This window comes from Callospermophilus lateralis, chromosome 18, assembly GCF_048772815.1.
Source record: "Callospermophilus lateralis isolate mCalLat2 chromosome 18, mCalLat2.hap1, whole genome shotgun sequence".
NCBI classification, from domain to species: Eukaryota; Metazoa; Chordata; class Mammalia; order Rodentia; family Sciuridae; genus Callospermophilus; species Callospermophilus lateralis.
The window spans coordinates 49,145,824-49,167,376 of NC_135322.1; the positions used below are offsets into that span (position 1 = coordinate 49,145,824).

Consider the following 21,553-nt stretch of genomic DNA (forward strand, 5'->3'; position numbering starts at 1 on the left):
AGTGCATGCCACTACATCTGACCATCTTACAAATTTGACTTTGCTAAAAGACGTTGACCTTAGGCAATCACTGTTCTTATGGGCAATCACTCTTCAGACCTAAGGGTGAAAAACAATTCTGGTTTATTAGGTGATGAGTGGTTTCCTGGGGAACATAAGACTTTCATTACTAAAACCAGGACAATCCCTGGCAAACCAGGACAGTTGGTTATCCTAGCTGAGTTACATACCTGGACAGATATAAGAAATTCTGCCTTGGGGCTGGGGGTGCGGTAGCGCACTCGCCTGGCATGCGTGCGTCCTGGGTTCGATCCTCAGCACCAATACAAAGATGTTGTGTCCGCCGAAAACTAAAAAATAAATATTAAAAATTCTCTCTCTCTCTCTCTCTTTAAAAAAAAAAAAAAGAAAAGAAATTCTGCCAAATCCTGCCCTTAGGCAGATTGCCAATTGACCAGGGCACTAATTGCTGTGAGTTTGGGTGCATCCTCACATTCCTTTGAAATCTGGTCAGCTACTGGCCTTCAGAGTTGGCATCTAGTTTCTATATTGGACTTATTTTTTGACAAACTAGAACTTTAAGGATCAGGATTAATTGAGGATCAATTTTGAATCAAGTTATGCCATAAACTTGATGTCAGACTTTCTCCAGTTTGGGTTAAACCACATTCCTAGAACTTGTAGATCTTGTTTCTTGGATCTGATTGCATGTTTGGGTGAATGTATGAATTGGCAATTATATGTATATATATTTATTTATAATGGCTTGTATTTTAGAAACTAATTTATTAAACACACATCATGTGATCATATACTAGGCTTACATAAAGGTTCTCATGCTAACACAATGAGCTTATGAGTGTCTGTATTTTGGAAAATAGGAATCTGAGACCTAGCAGTTCAATACTTGTTAAGGCCCAGCTAGCGGGCAGGAGAGTCATGAGGGATTCCATCTAAGGCTCGTCCAGACTCCAAAAGCCTGGATCTATCCACCACGATTCAGTTGGCTTTCTGCTTCCACCTCTATCTTAGATGTGCATAGACTACACTCTTCCCTGTCAGTTTGGGGATGAAAAGTGTCCAGGGACTTAGGTTTCCTAAAGTTCAAGTGGCAATCACAGTTTCTTCGCGTGACTGGAGACTCCAGAAGTTCCAGATGGTCAAGTAAGGGTAGAAAATAAGGCCCGCGGGAGCCGCTGTTGCTTGCCAAAGGCCAGCTGGGCAGCTACACAACCAGTGGCCTGCTGACAGGCAAGGGGAAGAAGGCCGCCCTGCGGGAGGAGTCCAGGTTCCCTGCAGTCCAGCCGCCGCACAAGCTACAGGGTGGCGCATGCGCCGCACGGACCGCGGAGTTGTGAATGGTGCGTCTTGTTTGCAGGAGTTTGAGGCGGGCGGGCGCGAGGAGGAGGGGTGGGGCCGGCGGGGGCGGGGCGGCCGAGCGAGCGAGGTGGGCGGTGAGAGGAAGTGGCGGCGGCGGCGACGGCGGCGGCCGGGGGCGGCAGGCAACGGCTGAGGCGACGGCGGCGTGGGTTGGGCTCCAGCGGGCGGTGGCACTTCAGACTCCCCGGAGCGGGAGCCCACACGGGCGGGCGCCTGAAACAAAGGGGAGCGGGAGTCGGGGCGCCGCGGGTGGGCGGTCATTCGGTCAGCGCGGAGCCGGCCAGCGGGTGCCCGCGCTTCCCCGTAGCCCGGCCGGCCGGCACGGCCTCAGGGCGGGAAGATGCCGCGCGTCGTGCCCGACCAGAGAAGCAAGTTCGAGAATGAAGAATTCTTCAGAAAGCTGAGCCGCGAGTGTGAGGTAAGGCGGGCGGGCGGCGCGGAGGCCGCGACGCGCCCCGAGTGGGCCCGGGCAGAGAAAAGTTTGAGCGGCGCGGTTCCCGGGAAGCCCGGGGCGGCGCGCCCGCGGAGGGGCAATCTCGCCCGGGCGGCTGTCTGCCCACAGGCTCTGCTTGCCCTTATCGGCGCTGCGCTGGGCGGGAGGGCGCGCGGGCGGCGCCGCAGATTTCGCTCCTGATTTCGGCCGTCTCTGCCTTACAGATTAAGTACACCGGCTTCAGGGACCGGCCCCACGAGGAGCGCCAGGCGCGCTTCCAGAACGCCTGCCGCGACGGGCGCTCGGAGATCGTAAGTCGGCGGGGCCCCAGCGCGCGCGGGTCACTTGTTGCGCGGGGACCGCGCGGCCCAGGCGGGTTCCGGACGGCGCCGCGGATGCCGCGGCTCCCGGAACTGAGCGGGCGCCTTCTCACTTCCTACTCGGGATTCAGAAGGCGAAACCAGACGCTGCAGGCCCGCTCCTCGCGGGGACACGCTTTCCCCGTGGCCCGCCGCGGTGGCTCGTGTTTTCCAGAGCCGGCCTGGCGCATAGTTCACCGCGAGTGGAGCTCCAGCCCGAGCCAAAGTAAATAAGCAAAGGTCCTTATATAGGTTGTGACACCGATGGGGGTGGGGGGGGACTTCGGAGTATGTGCGGGAAGAAAACACCCACTCGGGAAAAGGACTGGAGCTTCATTCGAGGTCAGCGATAGTTTGTTTCCTAGACGCTGGATTTGTTGGTAAATTTATATGTGAAGCTCTTTCGCTCCCAGAATGAGAATAAATCTTTACTCCAGTTATCTATTGTCCTGATAGAAAAGGGCCTACTGGACGTTTAATTTTTTTTTTCCTGGAATATAATGCTTCAAGAGAATGGGGGGGGCGGGGATTATCAGTTTTTTTTTTTTTTTCTTTCCCCTAAACATATCCTGTTTAGTGTTGCAGTACCTAAAGAACCGCATATGGCTCTGCAAAAACCACCGTTGATCTCCTGGAGGCCCGTTTGGGTGTGATAGACTTGGTGCCTCACCTCCATCAAATCTAGGGTTGGAAAAAAAAAAAACAAGTGTCCTCCATTCATCGCCTTTTGTCCAATTGGAGGTATAATGAGGCAACGATGGGAAGAAACTATAGAAAAAGAGGTTGATTATTTGTTTAAAAAATGTTGAAGCACTGTATAATGGACTCTTTTTATCTTGCATTATGACTTGAGCCCATTGCTTTGGCAGAGACTTGAAGCTAAGGTACTGTTAACCTAACAGTAGGAAGTCATGTTGGAAAATTTATTCCTCCCCTTTTACAATCAATTATTTGTTTTTATTGAGGTGTAATTCATATACTATAAAATTCTCCTATTTCTTCACAAAAATCAGATTTATTTTTAAACAATATTTAATATTTAAACAATGTTTTTGGAATTATATTACTTAGATGATAAATTTTTGAGGAGCTTTTAAAATATTTGATCCTTAATGTATATTATGAGAGAACTCCAGTTTTAAGTCCACCTCCAAGTTTATTGATAGTTGTAATATTTGTGTATAAAACAAATACTTGGGGCCTGGCATGCGTGCGGACCGGGTTTGAGCCTCAGCACCGCATATAAGCAAAGATATTGTGTCTGCCAAAAACTAAAAAAATAAATATTAAAATTCTCTCTCTCTCTCTCTCTCTCTCTCAAAAACAAACAAACAAACAAAAAAAAAAAACACAAATACTTTTTGATTTTGGCACTGAGTGGTAGAAGGAAAGAATCATTCATTAGTTGGTCCAGTGACTGTCATTCTTTGCCTGGGTTTTCTTTTGCAAAAGGTGGATGGATAATAATTTCCCCTCCGGGGAAAATGATGAGATACAAAATGCTGTCACTTTTTTAAAGCTGAGATTTTTTTTCTGAAAACCAGTTAAGCATAGCCTGTAGGGTGCTTTTAGTTGTATCATACTTTGCTGCATGTAATTGTGAACTGAGGATATAATTTAGCCTATAATATATCTGAAGAGTTATATTCTAATATTGTTAAAATATAGCAGTGTTATATAGGTTGTTATGTTTGTCATAAATTTCTTTCCAGGGTGAATTAGGCCTTCTCCCCTTCCAAATAACTGATCTTACAAATTTTAATAAGTTTTGTTTAATTTGTTTTCTGAGAAATATTAAAGGTTAAAGGATATAAATTGATTTCTATAAGATTTGCACTTACGATGGCACTGGCACATGTTGTTTGTTGAGTAATGTAATATTTGGGGAGGAATTTCACTTTTTCTTTTTTCCCCTCTCTTCCTTGTTTTTCCCTTTTAAATCATTGTTGCCCAATTTAAATTACAGGATCCTGCCTGGGCACAGTGACACACACATCTGTAATCCCAGCTGCTCTGGAGACTAAAATAGGAGGATTGCAAGTTTGAGGCCATCCTCAGCTACTTAGTGAGGCCCTCAGCAATTTAGCAAGACCTTGACTCAAAATAAAAAATAAAAAGGGCTGGGTATGTAGCTCAGTGGTAAAACTCCCCAGTTCAATACCCAATATTTAATTAATTAATTTACAGGATCTTTAGCTCCTAGGTTGGAGACTGTACTAAGCCTGAATAAACCCCTCTAAAAACAGGTGCTTTGCCAAAGGCCCTTTGTATTAGAGGTACTGATTATTTGAATTTAGAGGCTACATAATTTAAGGCCTGAAATTTATCTTATAACTTATGAACAGGTTGGTTTCTACCTATTTAGTAGTAGAAAAGGCATTATTTTCTATTTGACAGTGGTCATATATGGTAAAGGTAAACATAGTTCTCAATTCCCCAATTATTCCACTGCCCCAGTTGCTGGGTTTTTTTCCCCCTCATTTTTAACATCTCCTTGTGTACCAGGGAGATTAGTAAAGAATTTATTTTACATTCAGAGGTGAAAGGAATTAAGGGCTGTAATACTTCACTTTCACTACAAAACTTATCAGACTCTTTTTTTTTTCTTCAAATTTCTTTAGTTGTAGATGGACACAGTACCTTTATTTTATCTGTTTGTTTATTTTTTTAAAGTGGTGCCAAGGATCAAGCCCAGTGCCTCACGCATGGTAGGCATACGCACTACCACCGAGCCACAACACCAGCCCTTGTTCAGACTTTTTAGCACATAATGAAATAATAGTGATTGTGGGTGAGAGCTAGAATTTATTTTGGTAAAATTTGATTTATTCCTCTTTTGAATTGTTATTGTAGTAAGGATATCGGAGATGTCTTCAACACAAATAATTAAAAAAATGCTTACAGGGGTATGTTGACTCTACTGTGGGGAAGGTAAAAACTGATATATTTTTAATCCTGAAGATTCAATGCTTAAAAGCATATTGAATAGGCATAAGGTGTGCCATTTTTTAAATTTGTGAAAACTATAAAATATAGTCAAGACAACTTGGAAGTCTTACATACTGACATTTTCCCACTGTAATATTTTAATATTTTCAAACAGATTTCCTGACTCTTATGTGTAGGTATTTTATTTAAAAAGGGATCCCACTGTAGCTCAGTGGTAGAGTGTTTGCCTAACATTGGTAAGGCCCTGGATTCCATCCTCAGCACCTCAAAAAAAAAAAAAAAAAAAGTTATTGGGTAAAGTAAATTTGGAAAACACTATTCTAGAATGATTAATTTTTAGTTTTTACCACTTTTTCTCTCAGGGAGGGATCTTGGTGAGAAAGTGGTAAAGCAGGAAATCTCTTCTGAGTTTTGCAGGAGATGAAGTAATAAGGTCTTCAGAGTGTCTTAGCACTATGCTGGTTTGGGATATACTGGAAGTAGAAGGGTTTGCTACTGGATAAACTAAGTACTGAAGAAATGTGATTCAGAGGTTTTGACACAGGAAATTCATTCATGGGTTTAATCTCTTATCTACTACCATTCTGTTCTGGGAAAATTTCATTATCTGAGGCTAAATCTCAAAGTTTTCTCTTAAGCAGGGTGCATTGGGGCACACCTATAGTCCCAGCTACTTGGGGAGGCTGAGGCAGGAGGACGGCTATGCTCAGAAATTGGAAGCCAGCTTGAACAATAACAGACAACCTTCCTCCCCTATCTCAGACAGACAAAGGTTATATTTTTCAGAAAACATTTATATGGTGTTTACTTGGTACTGTTTAAGCATTGTGCAAATATTAATTTGTGAGGAAACTGAAGTATGCCTCAGGTCATACTGCCTAGGCAGTTTTTCTTCTAGAATCTGCTTTTCATTTGAACTAATGGTTCTGCTATTATGGATAAAACTTATTCTGATAGTGCATAGAAAGATTTTTTTTAAAAAAATTACTATTGTAATATTGATTTTAGTTTATTTCAAAATAATTACCACAAGAAAAGGGCATCCCAGTTGATGAAAGAAATGCCATCAAAGATGTCTAGAGATTTAGCAGTTGAGTTGACAAAGTACCTACAGTACCAGTAATAGAAATAGGAAGTATAATTTTTACCTTTAAAAACAGAATAAACTGTTAACCAGTAGGGGAACTAGTGGATAGTTATATCAGCTAATGGTTTTAAACAAATGGCTCAAAATGTGAAGCCCTTGCTTTCAGATGAAGACTGTGCTTCAAGTGATGATGCTTCAGAATGTAATCAGTAAAATAAACCAAACAAAACTTTCTGGTTTCAGCAAAGAAGAGTTTACATTTAGACAATGAAAATGTATTTAAAAAAAAAAAAAACCTGCTTGTTATTTCTTTCAGAAAGAAATAGGAGGAATAATGTTATTTCTTTTTTTTAACATGGGAGAAATATAGAGTTAAATTGCTCAGGGGCTACATGGAATGACACTTAATGAAATGGTTTTAGACTGTTCTGTCTGAGTGAACCATCCAAATCTTCTATAAATATTAGATGAACACTCAGTACTTTTAGTTGTAGTTAGAGCTACTTCTTCTATAGTAAAATTTTAGAAAAGTGCATATTTTTTAAATCATCTAACGTTTTAGAAAGAAGTACTGTCACATTACATGCTAATGTATGGTTTATAACAAGAAAAACAATCCCTAGTGCATTTTTTTCTTTCTTTCTTTCTTTTTTTTTTTTGGTACTGGTGATTGAACCCAGGGGTGCTTCGCTATATCCCCAGTCCATTTTTACTTTTTGAGACAGGGTCTCACTAAGTTGCTGAGACTGATTTTGAACTTGTGATCCTCCTACCTCAGCCTCCTGAGCTGCTGGGATTATGGGCATGCACCACTACATCCAGCTCCTAGTACATTTTTTAACATGGGTTTTAAAATCCATTTAAAAATGCTCTTCTGGTTTTTATTTTTTATTTTTTTAGTACCTGTGATTGAACGCAGGGGCACTCAACCACTGAGCCACACCCCTAGCCCTATTTTGTATTTTATTTAGAGACAGGGTTTCACTGAGTTGCTTAGTGAATCACTTTTTCTGAGTCTGGCTTTGAGCTCAAGATCCTCCTGCCTCAGCTTGCGGAGCCACTGGGATTACAGGCCTGTGCTACCACACCTGGCAAAAATGTACTTACTGCATTTTTTTTTGGTATCACACACCATTCAGTGTTTCCTTGAGCGAAGGAAATCAAGAAAGATTAAATATATCATATAACTTTAAATTGTGATATGCTTTTAAATTCAAAATCTTTAGTTCACTAGTGGTTTTCACATTTAAAAATATTTAAAAGTTTTAAAATGCAAGGACAGTGGTTTCTGGTTAGACATTAGCAATGTAAGATCCTAACGTCAGCAAAAAATGACCTGAAAGAAAGTATTGATTCCATGTCTGATTTTATATTTAAGCAGCCAATGGCAAATGTCCTCAAAATGGAATCAGATGTTTGTAACTTAATACTTAAGAAAAATGATGAGTGCATGGGTTTTACTTTTAAGTATTCTCAGTGCTGCCTGGCTTAAGACATAAACTGATGTAAAAATAAATGACTGCCTGCATAATTTATGTAATGTCCTGCTCCTGATCCTGTTTGTATTGATTTTTCTAAAAGGCTTTTGTGGCCACAGGAACCAATCTGTCTCTCCAGTTTTTTCCGGCCAGCTGGCAGGGAGAACAGCGACAAACACCTAGCCGGGAGTATGTCGACTTAGAAAGAGAAGCAGGCAAGGTAGGAAACATTTCTTTTCAATTGGTGAGTTGTTTTCATTAAAGGTTTTCTGATGATATACATTATTAGCAATCATGGGTTATCCAGGTACATGATCAGATTTGCTTTCATTCCATATTATAAAGATGTAATACAGTGTTTTTAAAATCTCTGTTATACTATATCACACATTACTAATTTCATGAATATAATATTCATCAAAGAAAGTTGTAGCCCAAAAGGAAAGCAGTGAACTTTCCTATAATAACACTTAAAACCTAATTCTTTTAAAAGTGTTGACAAGAATTTTTTGTGTTTACTAAAATATGTGTGACTACAGTGTTGTAAAAAAAATGAAATTAAGAGAAAAATAGGAAGGCTCTGTTAGGCTTACAAATTCACAGTATTTAGAAGTAGTTCATGGGTAACTTTCTAATTCTATTGTAGCAAAATTAATTTTGAGGAAAACTTTTAAAACTTCAACTTGGAAAAAATTGTTTTGAAAAAGTTTCTGGGAAAACAGATTTCTTACAATTTTTATTTTAGAAGTTTAGGCAAAAGGGGGTTGGATTGTGGCTCAGTGATAAGAGTGCTTGCCTAGCACAGGGAGGCACCAGGTTTGATCCCTAGCACCACATTTAAAAAAACAAAATAAATAAACAAAATAAAGGTATTTTTTTAAAAAAGAAGTAGTTTAGGCTAAAGATTTTTTAAAAGGTAGAAATATTTTTGCTGAGAGCCCTGTTAAAAATCTAAGTAAAAGGTACAGGACTTTTTGGTGGAATTTTAATGAATAATAACTTGGATTGGTTGATCATTAAAAGAATTTTGGGGATCCATATTCAGTATTTCTTGTTTCCTTTACAGAGTGTTTCCATACCTATTTCTGTCTGTTTGAAAATTACTTTTCAAAGTGTCATCATGAATGGCATAATCTATCATTTTATTTGCAAAATGTAAGAAATATCTAAATATTAATGAAGGTATTTTGTATCAGAAAAGGATTTCTAATTTTTTATATATGCAATTAAGAATTTTTTGTTTTATGAAATTAAGTTTGATCTTGTACATGTAACAAACTACTAATCTTTGGATTTGGGAGAGGGAAAATAGATGACAGGATTTTAAAAAATGAGTAATATTTGCTTTCCTGTGTATTAGCTTGTTTAATTAGAAAATTAAAAGCAAATGTTACATATTTTACTATTTGGTAATTCTTAACATATAAGGGGAAACTTGGAAAATCATTGTAGGATTATTGGTCTTTGTCTGTTTTGGTGCATGTATGTGTGACTAGATGAAGAAAAAAAAATTTTTTTTTCTTGTTTAAGACATTTCCTCAGAATCAGCTGTTGAATCTAGTTCTAGCCCAAGTGTTCTAGCACTTGTTAGGCTGAGGCAGGAGGATCACTTGAGCCAAGGAGTTTGAGGCTAGCCTGGGTAACATAGTGAGGCTTTGTCAAAAAAAATAAAACACTAGATAGATCAGTTTCTTAAAGGCATGTATCAAAAGAAAAAGTTGCCTTCCCCTTAGCTTTAATGCTAAATTATTTAACACTTGAAGATTGGCATGTCAGTGCTACTGGCAGGTGGCGTTTTACTTGAATTAGATAATGATATCTGGTCACTAGTTTGAAGATTACATTATTCTTGGATTTAAAGCTATTGATGTGTTTCCAGTTATAGGACTAACAATATCAAAAATGTCAGATGGGGCCAGGCATGGTGGTACATGCATGCCTATGATCCCAGTGGCTCTGGAGCTGAGGCAGGAGGATCATGAGTTCAAAGCCAGCCTCAGCAGAAGCAAGGCACTAAGCAACTCAGTGAGACCCTGTCTCTAAATAAAATACAAAATTGGACTGGGGATATGGCTTAGTGGCTGACTGCCCCTGAGTTCAATCCCCACCTCCCCCCAAGCCAAAAAAAAAAAAAAAAAGTTTGAAGGTTTACTCTAGTATTTAGGAGATTTTCAAATCTGTCAGGAATTTATATTTTATAATTGATTTTAAAAATTTCCTTTCTGAGGGCTGGGATATACTCATCGGTAGAGTGCTTGCCTTGCATGAATAAAACCCTGGGTTCAATCCCCAGCACCATAAAAAAAAAAAAAAAAGAAAAAAAAGAAAGAAAGAAAATAAATTTTCTTTCTGTAAAGGGAAAAATAGTAAATATTTTCAGTTTTGCAGGCTAATGGTCTCTGTTGCTGCTATTCACCTGTTCTGTTACAGTGTGAAAGAAGCCAGAGACAGTATGTGAACAAATAAGTGTGACTGTGTTCAAGAATGGTTACACTGGCAGAAATCAGTGTCTTTCCCTCCGATGGAAATTTGTGTTTATGTATAGATCATGTTTTTCTCAACTATAGCTTTGCCAACATCTGTACTATACCAGCAGGATCTAGAAGAATAAATCGTTTTAAGGAAAAATAAAAAACCCCCCTAGTATGCTATGGGATAAATTACTCCAGTGAATTTAGAGAAAAAAATCTGTCTAGGATTTTTTCATACATGGAGCCAAGATTATTTCTCCCTTCCTTTTTATGTTCTCTTTAACCATTATATTTTGATTCTGTACCCATATGACTAGGACTAGAAACAAAGAAAATTGAAGGAACTTCCTCAAATGTAATAATTTGCCTCTTCTCCTATATCAGATCCCAAATCAGTGTCATCCTCCTTATTCTCTCAGTCTCACTGTGTTAGTCAGTGTTTCATCACTATGACAAAATACCTGATAAAACTACTTAAAGGAGGAAAGATTCATTTTTGGCTCAGTTTCAGGGGTTTCATTGTATGAACAGTTGGTTCCTTTGTTTCTGGACCTGTGGTTAGGCAGTAGTACATCATGGCAAAAGGGTATAGTAAATCAGAACTGCTTAACCTTATGGCTGGCAGAGAGAAAGGAACCAGGGGCAAGACAAAGTCTTCAGAGGCATGCCCTTGAAAACCTACTCCCTTCATCTAGGTCCCACCTTCCAGTTTCTTCCACTTCCCAGCAGTATGTTCATCTATGAATGTTATCAATGAATTAATCCATTAATGAGGTTAGAGCCCTTATGATCCAGTCACTTCCCCCAAAGCCCTACCTCTAAAAATCATTGCACTGGGGACCAAGTCTTCAACATATGAGTTTTTATGGGACTTTCTAAATTCAAATCATAATAGTTCCTGAAGCAGCTTATTTCTCTTTACTAATCAGCAGGATATTTTTATTGTGAGCAGGATATTTACAGTTTTAAATAGGATAGTCTAGGTAAAGAAGTTCATATCTGAGCAGAGGCCTGAAAGGAGGTTAGGGAATGATGAGCCCTGTAGGTATATGGGGGAAAAGATGTTCCAAAAGATAGAGGAAACAGCCACTATGAAGGCCACAGGGTGTGAGCATGTTATGTATATTTGATAAACAGCAACCAATCCAATGTGAGTAGAGTAGGCTAAGAAAGGAGGAGAGAAGATGAGATCAGGGCTTTAACAAGGAGCCAGTTCCCATGGCTATTGTAACAACATGGATTTTTATTCTGAGTGAAATAGGGAGTGGTTTCATGTTTTTGAGCAGGTAAATGATATGGTCTGGGTTAGGTTTTGACTAACCTAACTTTCGGGTTGATTGATAATAGACCATAGGGGGCAAGATTGAAATAGGGAGACCTTCTTGGCTATTTCAGCAATCTTTGCTAGAGAACAGGGTGATAACAGTGGACAGAATGAGAGACGGATGTGTTTTGAGAAAAAGCTAAGAAGATTTGCTTATGGATTGGATGAGAAAAAAAAGGAGTTATTGACTTTGTTTTTTTGGCTAGAGCAACTGGAAATATGGGATTGCCATTATCTGAGATGGGAAAGGCTATAGATAGAGCAAGGAGCAGGTTTGGTCAGTTTAGGGCATGTGAGTTTGTAATAATAGCTTGTTATTGCAGCTTCTGTTTCCTAACCACCCTTAACTCTTAAAGCCAAGACATTGCTTTTTCATAAATGATTCTGCGTCGCTTATTTTGAGTTCATTTGCCTTTTAAAAATAACAATTTTATTGAAGTATATTTTCCATTCAATAAAATACATCCAGTATAATTATATAATTTTTTTTTAACATTCTCACTCCATTGTTTATTTATTTATTTTCTGTTGTGCTGGATTTTGTACCCAGAGCCTCGTACTTGCTAGGCAAGCCCTCTTACCACTGAGTTACATCTCCAGCACAATTGTATAATTTGAGTTTAAACAAATGTATGGACACATGTAAATGCCATTACAGATAAAGGCAGTGTTTCTGTCATCCCCAAAGTTTTCTTATTTCCCTTTACAAGAATTGGGGAATTGTGTGACTGGGTGGTCCCGCATGAGGTTGCTGTCTAGATGTTGGCTGGGACTGGACAGTCTCTGAAAACTAGACTGAAGCTAAAGGTTCCTCTTCAAGCTCACTCATGTGACTTCAGTTCCTAGGCATGTGTGCACCTCTTTATAGAAAAAGAATGAAGTCACCATGCTTTTTATGACCTGTTCTTTAAGTCATTGTGTCTTATTTTATTCATTGCAAACTAGTCACTAAGTCTAGTCCACACTAAACAGGAAGGGTGATTCCATATGGGTGTGAATACCAGGAAGCTGGAATCACTGGGGTCATCCTGGAGGCTAGCTATCATTGATATAAATTTAGTGAATTTAAAAAAAAAAATTAGAATGCTGAGAAAGAAGACAAAAATCTCCATATCCTTTTATTAAAAATAATGATTTTATGATTTATGGCTCATATAAACCAGTGCATTTTATTCATTCTTTGCTTATGTGGTTGCAGGAATATTTTCAAACCAAGAATCTTCAATAAAAAAGGTTTATTAATTATTAACTACACAAATAGGAACTTTATGTAAGATCAAGTCAGATAATTTTCTCTTTTTGAATTTTTTTTTATACCAAGGTGTCTAGTGACCCATCTACATTGGTTCTTTTTTTTTTTTTTAAATCTATACCTTTATTTATTTATTTATTTATTTATTCATTTTTATGTGAGGTTGAGGATTGAACTCAGTTCCTCACATGTGCTAGGCAAGTGCTCTACCACAGAGTCCCAGCCCCTCCATTGGTTCTTTCTCAGGAAAGATTTAAAATAATCTAGTAGAACTCTAGAGTAAACTCAAAGGTAATCATAAATATTTTCCTCATCTATAAATGATAATCAGAATATCTGTTCTGTTCATATACTTCATGTGAGGATTAAATGAGGTACTAAAACATGTGATTTAGTATTTAAATTTAAATTGTAAACCCCTATCCAAAGTTAGGTTATTTGATGGTTTTCTAGGGTGAGATTATAGGTAACTGAATGTTAGTTAGTACAACAGTGTACCATAGGTAAGCTTCATTTTAGGTGGCTATACAATGTTGGAATACTATGTCTTTCCCAAGTGGTGTGTTAGCTTTTTGTTGCTGTGACGAAAATACCTGACAAGAGCAACTCAGAGGAGGAAAAATTGATTTGGAGCTCAGTTTCATAAGTTCATTTTAAGGTCAGCTAACTGTATCACTCTGGGCCTAAGAAGGCAGAAAAGCATCAAGGCAGAAGGATGTGGTGGGGGAAAGCTGTTCAGTTTGTGGCAGCCAGGAAGCAGAGAGGAGCCAAGGACAAGATATAGTCTAAGGGTACAACCTCAGTGCCTTTTTCTCCAGACAGTCCTCCTCTGCTTACACTTAACCTGGTTATGTTGACCAGGATGACCCAAATGATCCCAGCTTCCTGATATTCACATTCCATATGGAAGCCATTCAGATTATTAATCCAACAAATGGATTAGTCCACTAGTTAGTTATTAGTCCATTAATTATAGCTCCCATAATCCAGTGATTTCATCTCTGAACATTTTTGCATTACCTAATGCTTGAGTTTTTCAGGGGATATTAAATATCCAAACTGTAACAGTTATAAATCTTAGCAGCCAAAATGTTCTTAATTCTTCTTTAAATTGCTTCCCTCTAATTTTGCTGTCAGAAAACAAGAAAAAGCAACTTATCAGTATTTAAATCATTCCTAAGTTAAAATTTTATAGACCTAGCAACTCTTTAATTCCTTTGATCTTTCCTCTTAGGACCTATTTCCAATTCCTTTTTATTTCAAACAAACACAAATGAGTATGGTTAACCAAAAATTTTTAATCTTGGGTGATCAGATTAATGTTTTTATCACATAAACTGTATTTCTTAGAGTTTTGTTGGGATTTTGAATAAAACATTTATGTTTACTTTTGTGATCCCAGTTTATGAGTACAAAGTTGAAGGGTATGGTATGAAAAATATTTCATAAGTTGAAAAAAATGAACTTTTTAAAAGTGCTACTGTTCGACCATTTTTTCTATGGAAATAGAGCATCCCTATTTAGTTTTACTACATTGGCCTCAGAAATAAAGAGGTTAAACTTTGTATGGTTGGTGTAATTCTGTTTATAGTTATGATTTTAATTTATAGTCAAACAGCATGAATATCAGACATTGAGAAGTAGTTATAAATCATGTCATTAGAGTGAGTGCTCTTTAAATTTTTGGTAAGTTGTGTTTATTTTTTCCTTTTTCCAAGTTCTGAACTTTGCATACTTAAGACAAAAAGACATCTTTTTAGCACTCATTTTTATTAACTAAAATAGCAAAGAAAAAATTCACAGCATTTGGTTTAATGAATGAAAATAGAATCTTATTTTAAATGGCCTTCTCCAACAGTCAGTGGTTCTGCTGCTTCTGCAGCCTTTTGCTTACTTGCCTGCAAGCTCTTTGTCCCAAAATAAATATTGTCTGTTTATATACTATCCAAAATTTGGCAGGGTTTACAGGACTCCTTGATGTTAGTTTTGGGAAATTCTTATTCATGCTCAACAAGTTTCTTCTCTTTTCTACATAGCCTAGTCTTTCCAAATAAAATATTTCTGTGATAAAGCTTTGGAATATAATTTTCCCCCAAGAGAAATTAAGACAATTTTATAACTAGCTTCTCATATCTAGAGTTCAAGTATTTATATTCAACTAAAATTTGAAATGTATCTTCTACTACTTAGTTATTGTGTATTAAAATAAGTAATTTGGTTATTAATTTTTTTTTTTTTTTTTTGGTGGTACTAGGAATTGAACCCAAGACAAGCATTCTACCACTGAGCTATATCTCTAGCCCTTTTGAGAGTCTAAGTTGCCCAGTCTGGCCTCAAACTTGAGATCCTCCTGCCTTAGTACCTGAAATTTCAGGCAGGTGCCATTATGCCCAGCAAAGATAACATTTTAAGTATACTATACTTAAATATATGTTCTAAGAATACTAATACTTATAAGAACTGAATCATAAAATTTAGAATTGGATGTTACCCCAGTATAAGCTATGGGCTTATATTTTTTTTTAAACTTTTTTTTTTAGTTGTAGATGGATACAATAATAATAAATAAAATGAAGTCCACCATCAACTAAAAAAATACTTAACAAAAAAAATGTGCCTCGGGCTGGAGTTGTGGCTCAGTGGTAGGGCATTTGCCTATCATGCATGAGGCACTGGGTTCGATCCCCAGCACCACATAAAAATTAACAAATAAAATAAAGGTATTGTGTCCATCCAAAAAAAATTTTTTAAAAAATGTGCTTCTTAGTGTATTGCTGTACTTTCAAGACTCTGAGGCAGTGCTATACTGCGTGTCCTGAGAACAGGCTGAGTCTGGGAATGGTTGGCAGGTTATTTTTGTGTGTAAAACCTTTTTTCCCACATATACAATTGGTACAAAAGCCCTTTTGTGTTTTAAAACTTCATATATAAAGGCAGATTAAACTCCAGATTAAAATAAAATGATGATCTAGAAATATGTGATTCCATTTTCATTAGGAGAATTTAGATGTTTCAAACACATATTTTTGCCTGTATTGTAGATATTCAAAGTGTGTTCTCATGTTCTCTATTTTTAAAAAATGATAATTTCTTTTTTTTTTTTTTTTTTTTTTGGTACTGTAGATTGAACTCAGGGGCACTCGACTACTAAGCCACAGCCTTTTTTTGAATTTTAATTAGATACAGGGTCTCACTGAGTTGCTTAGTGCCTCGCCATTGCTAAGGCTGGCTTTGAACCCACAATCCTCCTTTCTTAGCCTCCAAGCCGCTGGGATTACAGGCATGCACCACCACGCCTGGCAAAAAAATAATGATAATTTCTAATAAGAGTCTGGCTTTATTTGTAGAATATTATTTGAAATAATGACCCTTTGGAAGAACTAGTTTTTGAGGGTATTGCTTATTCATGCCAGCTGGATCCCTTTGCTATCTAGAATGTTCCTGGACCCTTTTTTCCTTCTCCCCCATTTGTATCTTGTGTACTGGGTATTGAACTTAGGGCCTTATACATGCTAACTGTAAGCTTTATCAATGAGCTATACCTCTAGCCTTTTTGGACTGTTTTTTTAAAATTGAAATAAAATTCACTATCTTTATCTGCCAATTACACAACTGAATGGTTTTTAATATATCACAGTGTACACCCATTACCATTATCTGATTCTGGAGCATTTGCAGAATTCTGGGCCATTGTGAATCCAGTTTGACAACTATAAGCCAGTTTTTACTATACTAACCACCACCAGGCATTGGTTTACCTCATCACTAATTCTATTAAACCTGTACTATATAGTGAAGTCTTTGATTTGATTTTAAAACACATCTGGTGTTTGCTTGATTTTACAGCTGAAGAAACTAAGACCGGAGAGACTAAATTTTCAGAAATCATGAAGTCCCTTTCTTAGAAAGAGCCAGGATTCAGGCCCAGGTCTTTTTTACCCTAGTTTTTGTTCTTTGCGGTGTATCACACTACTGCTAATGTATATTATTAGAGAAAGTGTCACAAACTGTACCATCTTCAAAGCCTTTTATAAAGTTATTTTGGTCCAAATTATTCTTCCCACCTGAATGAGTAACCATTGATATTTTAGTGTGATCTTTTAGACAGACACAAAGAATTTTATAATTTAATTTTTATGCTTTTCATTTGAAGTTGTATATACTAGGTCAGTGTATTTCAGGACTTCCCTAAACATATATTGTTTGCTTTGCATCTTGAAATAAAGGTAGCCCAACTAGTAAGTCATCTTTTTCGGTAGGGGGATGGAGGGTGGAGTAATCTATATATTTTAAAATTATGTAAAGGGCTCAATATACATATTTATTGTTCTAGGTGCTATGAATTTAACCATTGAAGTTGACTAACAACTCTTTCTATTTTAGGGAACTGCTCTATTTTAGCATACCCTGGAATACTTGGAAATACTAAAAATACTCCTCATAAGTGTTTCTGTGGTTGAGGTAAATTTCGAGAGTTAGGAGTTCTGGATGTGGTTTTTTACTGCTTACTAGTTGTATGACCTGCAAGTGAATTATTTAATCCTTCACAGTTTTAATTTCTTCATCTTTTATATTTCTTTCTATTGGATGGTTGTAAATGTCAGATGGGACTTGGAGGTTTTTTAAAGCTGAAGAGCTTATATAAACTTAAAAATGGTAATGCTGTTATACGTGAGAGAAAAAGTGTCAGGAAGAGAGAGTTAAAAAAAAAAAAGAGAGAGCCATTTTGGAGTTGGTAGGGGCTTCTTTAAGCAAAGTGAATTCAAAGTAAAGATATGAGAGGCATGGAGATGGAGACAGACTAAAAATAACATTTGAGAGCACAACAGTGTTCAAGCTTATGATAGATTGTGATGTGTAGGCTAACACCTTTTTATGTAGTGAGAGAAAGCCAGTAGGCATTTTAAATATACCTTCAGGAATAAAAAATTTACAAAAAAATATAAATCATAGCAAATTTTCAGATTAGACTAAAAATATTTTCAGCTTAAAACCATGTGTAAGTACAGGTATGATTGGTGCAAAAGTATCTTCTCAGGTGGCTCACAAAAGGAATGGCTTTTCAACTAATAAATGGACCAGGAGTGTTTCTAGGTAGAGTACAAATTCCATGGCTATGTATGTAAATAAATATTGTAATGTCACTTTCAAATGAAACTCCTGGGAAAGGATAAACTGAACAGAATCTCAGGGTCAAGTCTAGATCCAACTTCCATGGGGAAGAAAAATATATGCATATATACACACACACACACACACATACATATATATATATAAATATATGTATGTGTATATATGTATGTGTGTGATTGTGTGTTGAGGGTGAAATTGGAGATCAAATCCAGGACCTCAAACATGCTTGGGAGGCATTTTACCACCAAACTACAAACTCCCAGGCTCTCTGACATTTTTTTTTTTTTTTTTTTTTGTTTAGTTGTAGATGGACACAATACTGTTATTTTATTATTTTTTTAATGTGGTGCTGAGGATTGAGCCCAGTGCCTTCCACATGTGAGGCAAGCACTCTACCACTGAGCTACAACCCCACCCCCCCACCCCTGCATATTTTTAAGAGCCACTTTGGGGAGTTTTGTGAGCAGAATCATGAGTGTGTTGTAGGAAAACTGACTTGCTGAGCATGGTGGTACACGCCTTTAATCCTAGTAATTTGGGAAGCTGAGGCGGGAGGATTGCAAATTCAAGATCAGTTTTAGCAATTAGCAAGGCCCTAAGCAACTTAGTGATACCTTGTCTCAAAATAAAAAAGGACTGGGGATGTGGCTCAGTGGTTAGGCACCCCTGGATTCAATTCCTTGTACACGCCCCCCCCCCAAAAAAAAAAAAAAAGGAAAAACAAACTATGGCTTATACTCTCTGGCACAAGTGTGAACCACTGTTCACAGTGTACTGGATATCTGGAGAGGAATTATGGTCAGAAGGAGTGAGCTGCTCTGTATTTTCTGCTAGGTTTACCATGACCTACCAAGCTTATGTGAGCATTCTGCCCTCCGAGGATCTTAGTGATGACCATCCTCAGAAAGTCTGTCTTTTGAATCCAGATTTTTTTCTACATTAAAAGCTCTGCTGGGGCTGGGGCTGGGGCTGGGATTGGGGCTCAGTGATAGCCCACTTGCCTAGCATGTGTGAGGCACTGGGTTTGATTCTCAGAATCACATATAAATTTTAAAAAAAAAGTCAATAGACAAATAAAAAATTAAAATTACAAAAAAAAAAAAAACCCTGCTATGATATAGGATCTCCATTAATCCTGTGTTGTGATGGGCCTCTCCATTTTTTGTTTCCTTCTTTTGCTTGTGTGGGAGGTTGTGTACTACAGATTGAACCCAGGGCCTCATACATATTAGGTAAGCACTCTGCCACTGAGCCACATCCCTAGCCCTACTTTTTTTTTTTTTAATTTCATATCTATTTCTTGGTAATTTTTTTTGTGAATAACTTACTTGGGGGTGGTGCATGGAACCAAAAATTTCTGAAATTTTTTGCCTGTTTGAAGTATCTTTATTCTACTTGTATACTTTGCCATAAATATTTGATGTCTTCTAGAGTTTGAGATTGGAGATTGTTTTCATTCAGATGACCTCATTACATTGGCATACTTCCATTAATGCTGTTGAGAATCTGAAATCAGCTAGGCGAGGAGGTACACACCTGTAATCCCAGTGGTTCAACAGGCTGAGGCAGGAGGATCACAAGTTCAAAGCTGGTTTTAGCAATTTAGCAAGGCCCTAAGCAATTTAGCGAGACCATGTCTCTAAATAAAATATAAAAATGGGCTAAAGATGTGGCTTAGTAGTTAAGCATCTCAGGTTTCAATCCCTGGTACCAAAAGAGAGAGAGAATTTGAAGTCATTGTTTCTAGTCAATTTTCCCCTCTTCACAAGTTTGTAAAGTTGTCTTTGTCTCTATGTTTTAAAAGTCATCTATGATATAACCAAGTGTGGATCCACATTCCTTTGTTGTATGGGTATTTGGTAGTCTCTTCCTTCCTTCCTTCCTGCCTCCCTCCCTCCCTTTATTTTATTTAAATGGGCCTTTATTTTGTTCATTTATTTATACTCGGTGCTGAGAATCAAACCCAGTGCCTCACACATGCCAGGCAAGCATTCTACCACTGAGCCACAACCCCAGCTCCTTGGTGGTCCTTTTCAATATGGCAGCATATGTCCTTCCAGAAGGAAATTTTCTGGTATTTCCTTATATTTTCTTTGTTCTATTTCTGGAACACCTACTATTTGGATGTTGGACCTCTAGGAATGATCCTGTTGATTATCTTGTTTTCTAATTTCTTAAAGCTCTTTGTGTTCCACATCCTGTTCTTGTTTATTGAATGCATTGTTTTTTATCTGCAGATGAAACTGATAAGTTTTGCCCCTTATTATAGAGCTTCATAGGAAACAAGCGGGCTGTGGCGGAAGCATAAAAGTCTCAATTTATTTGGGCTCAGATTTCCACTTAGGAAAAGAAAAATATAGTGGAAACAAATTAAAATAAATATGTGGAGAGCACATTAGAGGCATGTATGTTAATACATATTTATAAATTTGCAGCAAAGTTTGCATATATTCTTTCTTTTGTTTTTTAATACCAATCTACACTTCCAGTCTTTTATTTTTTATTTTAAGAGAGGGTCTTGCTAAGTTGTTTAGGTCCTTACTAAGTCACTAAAGTGAGGCTGACCTTGAACTTAGAATACTTTTGCCTCAGCCTCCTAAGCTGCTGGGATTACAGGCATGCAGCACCATGCCCTGCTTGATCTCATGTATTCTTGACCAAAGTCTGGTATGGTTAACATATTTATTTATTGAATACATGTTTGTTTATCCATTTATTGAATATGTGTTTGTTTTTTTTAATTTTTTAGTTAAACACTTGAACACATATCTTTATTTATTTTTACATGGTGCTGAGGATTGAACCTAGTGCCTCATATGTGCAAGGCAAGCGCTCTGCCACTGAATCCCAGCCCCAGCCCTGAGTATGTGTTTATATGTATACACACACATTAAGTTTCAGACACATTCTCTAGTTTCCCATTTTAGGGTTTCAATTATAAATAGTATGTTGGTAAGTTACATTAAAACATTATAAAGGAAACTATTTTTACACTTAAGTGCAATCTAATTATGATTTAGAGGCAAGTGAGATTGAATGACTGCATTCAGTAATTATCTGGCAGCCATGTAGCTGACTGTGCGTTTATGAACAGGGAGAAGCATGTGGCTAAAGGCAGATGAGTCAAAACCAAGTATCTTCTAAAGGAATCTGTTAAATAGTCTACAGAAATGATTACAACTAAACATTAGGGTACATAACTTCTTCCGTGGAAGATCTTGTTTTCCTGGGTGCATATGTCATCCCTGTATTACTGCTTGTCTGATGATTCATTGTTTGTGGGTAGGAACAACTATTCATCGTCTGGGGAAAAAATAACATCTTTACCTTTGAAAAAAATTCTATGTAAAGCGTTGGTGGCAATGTATGTGCAAGTAATCATTGTTTCTCTGTTTCATAAGTTTTATGTACTTTGATTTAATTTTTTGCCTTCACTTGTAAAGAAGGTATTCTTAAGCCCTGATTTAAATATAAGGAATCTGAGGCTTATAAGCAAAAGTAACTATCTGGGCATGGTGGTGCATGCCTATAAGCTCTGTGTCTGGGGAGGCTGAAGCAGGAAGATCGCAACTTTGAAGTCAGCCTCAGCAACTTAGTAAGGCCCTAAGCAACAAGTGAGGCCCTGTCTCAAAATAAAAAATAAAAAGGATGAGCACAACTGGGTTGAATCCTTGGGTCCCAGGAGGA

The 21,553-nt window shown here is 37.6% G+C and overlaps 1 protein-coding gene across 5 annotated transcripts in view; it reads left to right on the top strand.

Moving 5' to 3' along the window:
- Positions 1-1,464: 1,464 nt before the first annotated feature.
- The window catches only part of Cbfb (core-binding factor subunit beta), a 51,887-nt gene continuing 31,798 nt past the window's right edge, over positions 1,465-21,553 (top strand). For 3 of the 5 annotated variants that reach the window (XM_077105731.1, XM_076838223.2, XM_077105730.1), the window contains exons 1-3: positions 1,465-1,798; positions 2,038-2,124; positions 7,790-7,906. In XM_077105731.1, the coding sequence (XP_076961846.1) occupies positions 1,721-1,798; positions 2,038-2,124; positions 7,790-7,906 (282 nt within the window). In that variant the 5' untranslated portion in view covers positions 1,465-1,720. The remainder of the gene's footprint in view (positions 1,799-2,037; positions 2,125-7,789; positions 7,907-21,553) is intronic. The other 2 variants (XM_077105732.1, XM_076838222.2) reach the window with 1 other exon arrangement.